Consider the following 9,779-nt stretch of genomic DNA (forward strand, 5'->3'; position numbering starts at 1 on the left):
TATCCTCGAACGCCATTGAATCACCTGGACCATGTAAACTTTTAATGTAATCTCAACTGCAATCCAGGTAATTTGGTTCTGATATTAGATTAAGAACAGTGATACCAGAATCTGTTGTATAAATCTCTTGAGGGCAGGGGGCAGCTTTTTCACCTTTGGGAAAATAGCATGCCAAAATTCAACTGCTTGCTACTCATCCCCAGAATATAAGATATGCATATTATTAGTAGATTTGGATAGAAAACACTCTGAAGTTTCTAAAACTGTTTGAATCCATGTTGAGAGCCCTCCTCTTCAAATAGCTTACTGTAAGCCTAGAGCGCGCCAACAAATTATCACAATCTCCATTCCATCTTTGTTATGACTAATCCCGGGTTATCTCTTCAGGTTTACAGATAATACAAGAGACTAAGCTTCTTCTGATGTGCCATGGGAATTGCAGTACAAGCTGTCTGCTTAGATATAGCAGAGCTGAGCTCTTCACAGTGGTGGTGAGGTAAGGTGAGGAAACCACCTCATAGTTCACAGTATTCTGGGACCCTGCAAATGAGAGGAAAAGCCTCACTGGTACTAATTTAAACTGCTGGTGAGTCCATTGGGACACCACTGCTTACCATATGTCAACATTTGGCATAGGATTCCCCATTCTGGGAATTTACCCAGCTACATACAGTAAGTGATCAGGGTAACAGTGTTTGATGAGAACAGCACTATATACTAGTGTTATAGTTTGTTCAAACAATGCCATGCCATTTTGTTCGATAGCACTTAGAAAACCTTGTAAATCTTGCTCAATAAAATATAATGCTRATGATTCTTTCTRTTACAGATGKAAGATCTTAATTTGATCACTCTTTTGTTGCTGAGAGTTTTCCTGCAGATGAGCTTCGTTATTTACATAAATTCACTAACACATGGKTATATTAACAGTTTTCCACTTTTCATGTAGCCTCATTTTGACCAGCCAATAGTTTAACCACCGATCAAGCAACAKTATGGACTAAACCTTCAAATCCTGTTGCTGCAGGATTATTTTGCTGTGACAATACTGGTCAAATTAAGATCCTACACCTGTATGTATGCACTCTATTATATCCCGATTAGAGTCCAGTGTGTGTCAACTGTGTGTTTGGTACTATGTGGGAATCAGCTGATGGGGGACTAGAGGTTTGTGGGTCTCTGTCAAATGTTAACATTGTATCAAATATAATAGTAGATTAATTGATTTGCAGATTTACAGATAGTAGAGACAGAAGCCTCCCTCTCCTTTATATGAGGTGCTTACTGCAACCTCTTCCCATTTGTAACCATGCATGAAGATAGCTTTTGCATACAAAGTGGAAAGTGATCTGAGCCCTACTCCAATGCCTGGTGTCTGGGGGATTCTTTGACATGCTGTGATCTATAAATAACGTTTGCAGGYTCCGTCAGTTGTGCGTTGACAAACAGGAAGAGGGGTGGGGAGAGACCGAGATCTGGGACCTCACTCTAAGGAAGTCAGTGCTGTGTGGGCGAACCACCAGTCTTATCTAGCTCGGCAGACACATTCAAGTGCCACAACTGGCAGTTAAAAACACTTTCCTGACTATGCAATAGTTGTCGAGGTACACTTGAATTAACTGTGCAGTCTGATTATTTTGAGGAGTTGACTCTTGTTTGTAGGGACTAGGGATTCGGAAGAATGATAAAAAGTGCCATTCTCTTAAATCCCTATTCCCGTTTGTTTTCACTGATGATGAATATAGTATCACCTCCCCACTACATATTTAAAAACATATTTTGAATATAATTTTTAAATGCATGATTTTTGTCACTTAACAACTATAATAATTGTAATTTTGGTGAGAAAATGTAAATGTCACAATTATCATATTAACACATTGCAGTGTTATCTTCAAGGAGCACGCAGGTTTTCATATTTGAACTTGGACAGTGCAGTATTATAGTGTAATCAGTCACAGCAGCCAGCCAGCCACCCAGCCAAAAACACAAGCCAATTATTTCAGGAAAAAAAAGACAATTGGCTCCTGTGCAAATTTTATCAAGCCTTTCCCCTCATAATCAACCTGTCCTTTTTCCACCCCCCTGTCTGAATTTGGACAGCTCACTGTGCCTGTTACATTGGATGATCCTCAATGAGTAAACAGCAGTCAAATGGCTTCCTCAATAAGTCAATGATTTGCTGCAGAGCTCTGCCTGCTGCACTGTCCTTTGGCTGGCACTCCACCTGCAACATATGGCATCTTGGGCATTTTTGTTTTGATCTAATTCTATGAGTTGGGCCCCGTCATGGCTGGTCTTTTGATTAGAGTCTCAGTTCCCCAACAGCTAGTTTTTTTCTCCATGCCAAATAAGTTGCTCAAAGCAATGATGGAATTTTAGGGCGAGACAGCTTGGCCAGATCTGGGGCCAGGGCGACCAACTAAYAGCAGAAATAGAAATGTCATTATCCGTGTGAAAGACACAGCCATATCTGATCTGACTGTCATCTCTATTTTTCTTCTTGTTGACTTTGCTCCAAAAACACTAGCCTTTAAACAGATTTTGATTAGGGTGTTACAACAACAAAATCTCCACTCTCAACTTTCACGAAATGTATGAAAACACATTCTATTTCATGCAGGGCCTTGTTTGTGCCCAARGCCATCCGCCTGGTTAATAGGAACATTAAGGAAGTCTGATGGACTATTCTAGAGATAGTTTACCCCTACAATTAATTAAGAACTGTGAATACCATTAACTTTAAGTTTCTTAAATTGCACTATGCACCCTGAACTGATGCCTTAATAAGTGTTTCTATTTATTTTTTACACTGTCAGTGTGTGTTTGTCCTGTCTGAAGCACCCTGTCAGCCTGAAAGGAATTGCCCCTTGGGGATTAATGAAGTTGTGTTGTGTTGTATGTGTATCTCATCATTGCTGGAACCACCAAACTGCCCTTTCAGACAGGAAGAATGCTACTATATTCAGGCAGGGTTTTGGTTTTTACCCAATGCCAGACAGAGGATCTCTTTAATGATCCCTCTGCTGAGATGCAGCTGGACACCAAAAGCCAGGGAGATTTTGTTACGATGTGAACTTTAGAATCAGGCTTTTTTAAATGAAGACATCCCCTATGAATTGAACTACACAGCCCATTCTTCCTGGAGTAGTAAATGAATAATAGTCTCGAGTTGTGATATTTGGTTAATCTTGTAACCCAGGACCAAATCTACTGTGGAAGACTAGGTTCTCTATTACCCAAACCCATAGGTTCTCTATGGTTTGCAACCTCTATCGACAAACTAACGTCAACTAGAACAATGATGCATCAATGTCAATCAATCCCTAACTAAAGATTTGTATTATACTGTTGATTGTTTTAATATCTATGTATTTACTGTAGTTCACAAATCTCCACCATGAACCACTTTATTTCAGAATAAAGTGGCTTTTTTCATTATCATCTGGTGCTTCCAGGTAGCATTCACACCTCCCTGCCCCATGTCATATTCTGCTGTCAATCATCAATGACCTTCAGAAAAGCAGCCAATGTCATGAATATATTCACTTCTTATTGGCTGCTGTGAGTCACACTCGTCATCAGCAGTCATCACAGATTGTGAGTTCCAATGCCATACCAGGCAACACATATGGACTGAAAGGCACAATATCCTCTACTTCAGGGTCACGTCACGCTGGATTGTACTCTAATGACTGTTCTTTTCTTAAAGTGTGAAAAAGTTAATAATTGCCAAATGTTTTTTTTCTTCCATTTGAATTGTAAGTACTTTGTTCTCTATGATTCAGATCTGGAAAAGACAGACGTACCCAGGTTATATTCTGGTGTCGGCTCGTCTCTGCTACTTTATGTTCTCTCAGGAAATGCCGGTGGAATTATTTGTTTTTTTTATCCTGCTACACAATTACACTTGGTGATTTCATCTGTCTCCTGATTTTTACTCTATATGTCCCTTCCCTGCAGCACCAATGCATTACTTATAAGTCATAGCTTTAATTGAATCACATCAGAAAGGTTATTAGAGTAGGCAGATAGATACACTCTGTGGATGCTGGGTGGCTTCCAAAGGAAATACTGTAACTTGGAGTGGGAAATAGACAGGKGCTTCAATAAATAATGTATTTATCTGATTAATGGAGTTAATTGAGTGATTGCTGTTGAAATATATAATATCTGTAACAGACACATGCTTACTCACAGGCAGTCTGAATCAGCATTGTTTTGCAAGATACAGACGATTGATAAATCATCTATATTGAGTGAGAGCTATTCCATTTACTGCTAGACATAACAAAGATTTGGAAGATGTAGGTCCAGCAAGTTTTCTGTGAAACAGGAGTGTATGGAGTCACTATAAGTATCATTATGTGGGTGTTCTTGAATTGCGGTGGCATTTGGGTCCTTTACCTTTGCAACCATGAAGAACACTTTAAAATGACAAATAGTTACACATCTATTAGRGTTGCAAAGGGTTGGGTACTTTCCGGTAAATTTCTGGAATTTTTCCAGAATTTTTCCATGGGAAGTTAAGCCCGGTAATTTTGGTAATTTTGCTTAAATTCATCAAAAAAGTTAGCTTATAACAGTGAACCTTTTTTTGTGGGATACATATAAGGCAATTCTAGGTCTTGTGACATATTTTGGTTAAACTATCCCCAATTCAATGGAATTGCAACTCTCTACATGCACAGTGCATTCTTCCATCACATGTACAGTGCACTCTTCCATCACATGTACAGTGCATTCTTCCATCACATGTACAGCTGATTCTCAGCTGCATCAATGTACAGTGCNTCAGCTGCATCAATGTACAGTGCACTCTTCCATCACATGTACAGCTGATTCTCAGCTGCATCAATGTACAGTGCACTCTTCCATCACATGTACAGTGCATTCTTCCATCACATGTACAGCTGATTCTCAACTGTACGTGAGAGACATTTCACTGCAGTGGACATTTCACTACAGTGGACATTTCACTGCAGCAAATGTAGAAGGAAAACCTGTGTACATTTGCAAATATTGTGCCAAATCGTATGTGAAGAATGCAACAAAGATGCAGAATCATCTGGCCAASTGCATAAAGTTCCCTCAGCGCTCACAACAAGCAACCTCTGACAAAGTCCCTCTACTTCTATTCGAGGTGAAAATGATGAATCAGCCACCTTATCAATAGCAACAGCTCATGGTCCTCCTGGAATCAGAAGGTTTTTTGACTCAATGGAGGAACGCAGTCAGAGAAATGCTGATGAATRTCTTGSTTGAGCTGTGTATGCAACTGGTTCACCTCTGATGCTCACAGGCAATGTGTATTGGAAGAGATTTCTGAATGTTCTTCGCCCAGCAYACACCYCTCCAACCAGACATGCTTTATCTACTMATTTRCTGGATGCAGAGTTCAACAGAGTTCAAGTGAAGGTCAAGCAAATCAAAGAGAAAGCAGACTGTATTGCAGTCATCTCTGATGGGTGGTCGAATGTTCGTGGGCAAGGAATAATTAACTACATCATCTCCACCCCTCAACTAGTATTCTACAAGAGCACAGACACAAGGGACAACAGACATACCGGTCTCTACATTGCAGATGAGCTGAAGGCAGTCATCAATGACCTTGGACCACAGAAGGTATTTGCKCTGGTGACAGACAATGCTGTGAACATGAAGGCTGCTTGATCTGAAGTGGAGGAGTCATACCCTCACATCACACCCATTGGCTGTGCTGCTCATGCATTGAATATGCTCCTCAAGAACATCATGGCACTGAAAACAATGGATACACTCTACAAGAGAGCCAATGAAATGGTTAGGTATGTGAAGGGTCGTCAAGTTATAGCAGCAATCTACCTCACCAAGCAAAGTGAGAAGAATAAGAGCACCACATTGAAGCTGCCCAGCAACACCCGTTGGGGTGGTGTTGTCATCATGTTTGACAGTCTCCTGGAGGGGAAGGAGTCTCTCCAAGAAATGGCCATATCACAGTCTGCCGATATGGACAGCCCCATCAAGAGGATCCTCCTGGATGATGTATTTTGGGAGAGAGTGGTAAGCAGCCTGAAACTCCTGAAACCTATAGCAGTAGCCATTGCACTGTTTTAGGGAGACAATGCCATCCTGTCTGATGTTCAGACTCTCCTTGCAGATGTAAGAGAATAAATCCCTACTGTCCTGCCCACTTCAATTTTGCTCCAAGCAGAGGAAACTGCAGTTCTGAAATACATCAAAAAGCGTGACGACTTCTGCTTGGAGCCCATACACGCCRCAGCRKACATGTTGGACCAAGTATGCTGGCAAGAGCATCCTGTCTGGTGCAGAGATCAACAAGGCCTATGGTGCCATCACTACCGTTTCTTGCMACCTTGGCCTGGATGAGGGCAAGGTTGTTGGCAGTCTGGTGAAGTATACTTCCAAGCAAGGACTTTGGGATTTTTTACATTTCTATCGGAGGGATATAATCATTTGCAATTATGTCTACTTATGATAAGGTAAAAGGTTTATGTTTCTGTCTCCGTATGATATGGTAAATATATCCAATGCAAAAAACATCTACATTTAAATGGTATTAATATGAATGTGCATATATTTCCGTTAATTCCCATATATTCCCGTTAATTCCCACGGAAAGTTTCCACCTCTGAATATTCCCCAAAATGTGCAACCCTACACATCATACATTCTTTTTTTTTGTATTGAACGGTTTGTCAATGATAAAACATAACATAAGTTCTTTATATTGCAAAACATTATGTTTATGCATTGTTTAAGGTACTTAGGCTAAGCTAATTGGCTTCTTCCAGTTGTGACATGTTTGGGGGGTTTAGAGATATCTATTATTTTGAATGCTAGAAAGTAAACAAAAGTATGTAATATATTGTATAGATCAATAAAAACAAAGAAGGCTAATTAAAAGTTGTATGTCATTGGTGTTAACGCCTTAAAATTCACTCATTACAAAGATATACAAGGACCATTCAAGCAACATTCAAACAAATATTGTCTAGCAATATTCAAGGCATACTTTTACAAGCCTGTAAGCCTTGGAATGAATAATAGTTCCTCATAGCACTCATTCAGATTGGCATGCCTACAGGAAAAAATTGTTAGAAAGGGCTATTCTTAAGGATTCTTCGGCTGCCCCCATTGGAGAACCCTTTTTTCTTCCAGGTAGAACTCTTTTGAGTTCCATGTAGGGATCTCCAAAATGGTTCTACCTGGAACCTAAAAGGGTTTTTCAAACGGTTTCTCCGACCTATGGGGACAGCCAAAGAATCTTTTTAGGTTCTAGGTAGAACCTTTTGTTTTAGAAATTGTTTTGTAGTTTTTATTTAACCTTTATTTAACTAGGCAAGCCAGTTAAGAACAAATTCTTATTTACAATGACTGACTACCACGGCCAAACCCTCACCCGGACGACGCTGGGCCAACTGTGCTCCGCCCTATAGGACTCACAATCAAGGCCAATTGTGATAAAGCCTGGAAACGAACCAGGGTTTGTAGTGACGCCTCTAGCACTGAGATGCARTGCCTTAGACCGCTGTGCATACATTCACTTTGGTTTTAATGACTTTGCAGATGGTAGAACTACCATCAAAACAGATTATGAACAACAATTACAAAAACGTTGTGCTAACTGATGTCTCCCAACCATAAGTAAAATGTATTCACGCATGACTAAATCGCTTTGGATAAAAACGTCTGGTAAATGGCATATGTTTATGCCGCAATTTTAACAGCTGGGAACATGTACGTTGTCTTCTGAACAAGTGAATGAGTCAAGACAAGTATGATAGAACATACTTGGGCAATCTGCGTGCATTTGAAGTTGTAATTGCTGCTCTTGTGTGAGACCATTGTGATGTGCTAACATTTAGCCCCGTAGCTGTGGCGCGCTCTCCARGGTGCTGAACCGGTGAGATCGAGTGACTCATTGCACCGTCAAGGCAAGGGTCATTTTCTTGACCTGGCTGTATCGATCCTCCACATGCAGAATGGATTTAGGCAAGACATGAAACAATAGATATAATAATCATGACTCACCTTCCACCTCATCCTCGGGCAGGTTAATGGGGGTCCGGTATGATAGGATATCTGGAATAGTGCAATTTCCCTTGTACATGAACCTTGTGGTTCGCACTGGCATTCGCACGGGCATTTCTGCGAGGGAAAATCTGTGTCGCGATCTTCATATAGCTCACTGTAGTTTGCTGACCGAAACTTTGCTATAGTCCACTTTGGAGAACAACATTTTGCAACCAGAAAAAAAGATCTCTGTTCAGGTTCTGTCACTTGACCGTTATTGTTTTTTGGTGTAGCCTGTTGAGAAAACAGTGGCTGAATCGAAGCTCGCGAAGTCCCGGACAAAGTGGCAGGTGTCTCTGCTTTGTCTTCAATGCATGTAATGCCTATACATCAAGAGTGCTTGTGTAGCCTATATGTCACATCAACTTTGCATTACAATTACCGAAGGATATAAGTAGGCCTACTAGATATATTGCTTAAACTTTCTTTTTGGTCGTAATTCTATCTATTTTATTGTCTCAAATAAACATAGCAAATATCTTTGTTACATCAAAACCAACTATTTTAATCGGCACATTGCAAGATATTTTATTCCGCATATATGGGAATAAAATAATGATACAAAAATAGAAACTACAACTATATATATAAAAAAAACGTGTTAACTACAAATCCAATTCGAGAGCAGTTTATGTCTGCGCTGGCTTTGAAATGCATGTCATTTCATATTTGTTAGACTGAAGACTTCTATTTTCTGTTTGATAGGATTAACATGAACAGATTTTTTTTTTAAAGTCCTACAGGTCGTTGTTTTGTACAAGGTATGTATTGCCTTCCGTCTCCTTACACTTTCCTTTTCCGTTTCCTTTATCTTCACTTCTGGAGACCAGTCGATAAAACTGTAAGTAGCCTAGCTAATAGCCCCCAAAAGCTTCTAACGGTAGCCTATTGAAGATATTTTTGTCTGTAACGTTCTCATTGAAAATAAAACCAGAAAAACCCTGAAATAACATCAAAACAAAGATCTAGAGTTGTCAAAGTATTCAACTGTCAAGGGGTTTCCTGGGCGACCCACTGCGTCTTCAGATGGATCCTTGAGGTTGATCCTCCTCGAGCCGTCTGCTCTGCACACTGCCGTCTCATTTTGTTTTTCTCAGTCCAAGCTCCCCAAGCTTTTCTCTCCCTCCAGTGATGACACTTCCTCCACCTCCCCTTTCTAAGTAGACTAAATTATCTAATTGAACACAAAAGTGTCTCTCAAGGTTGACATTGATGACTGACTCGTTTTACTAGTGATGCTTGAACATGATGGTCATTGTATCTTGTATTACGGCACATAATGTTGAATGAATGGATGGACAGTGTAATAGAGATAGAGACATGATGTCGTTTTATATAAGAATATAGTTTTATTTCTAGAGATTTGTATTTGATAATACAAATGTGCAAGGGCTGATCCCGAGTAGCAAGAGGTGAACTTCAGTTTGATTTTATTGGAGGACACCTGCTGTGGTAGGAAGGTCAAAGCCGCGCACCGTAATTCAATTTCAGCACCAAGGATAGCGCATTCTAACGTTCATACACTTACCGCACGCTGCATGTCAGTCTGAAATCGAAGAAACCAAATGCCCCTACCATTTCCTTTTGAAGTTCTTCAATATGTTTTCAATGAAGCATCATTTAATAAAGCATGCATCACTCAAGTCTGTGGATGAAGCAAACTAGAATCACAATTTCTGAAATTATTCAGCAGCGTGTGTGCA

General features: G+C 40.1%; 1 protein-coding gene across 1 annotated transcript in view; it reads right to left on the reverse strand.

The window, feature by feature from the left end:
* Positions 1-9,147, reverse strand: part of cabp7b (calcium binding protein 7b) — a 27,815-nt gene extending 18,668 nt beyond the window's left edge. Inside the window, exon 1 of the mRNA XM_023983745.1 lies at positions 8,035-9,147. Coding sequence (XP_023839513.1) covers positions 8,035-8,149 — 115 coding nt within the window. The 5' untranslated portion in view covers positions 8,150-9,147. The remainder of the gene's footprint in view (positions 1-8,034) is intronic.
* Between the last annotated feature and the right edge of the window lie 632 nt (positions 9,148-9,779).

This window comes from Salvelinus sp. IW2-2015, linkage group LG4q.1:29 (genome assembly GCF_002910315.2).
Source record: "Salvelinus sp. IW2-2015 linkage group LG4q.1:29, ASM291031v2, whole genome shotgun sequence".
NCBI classification, from domain to species: Eukaryota; Metazoa; Chordata; class Actinopteri; order Salmoniformes; family Salmonidae; genus Salvelinus; species Salvelinus sp. IW2-2015.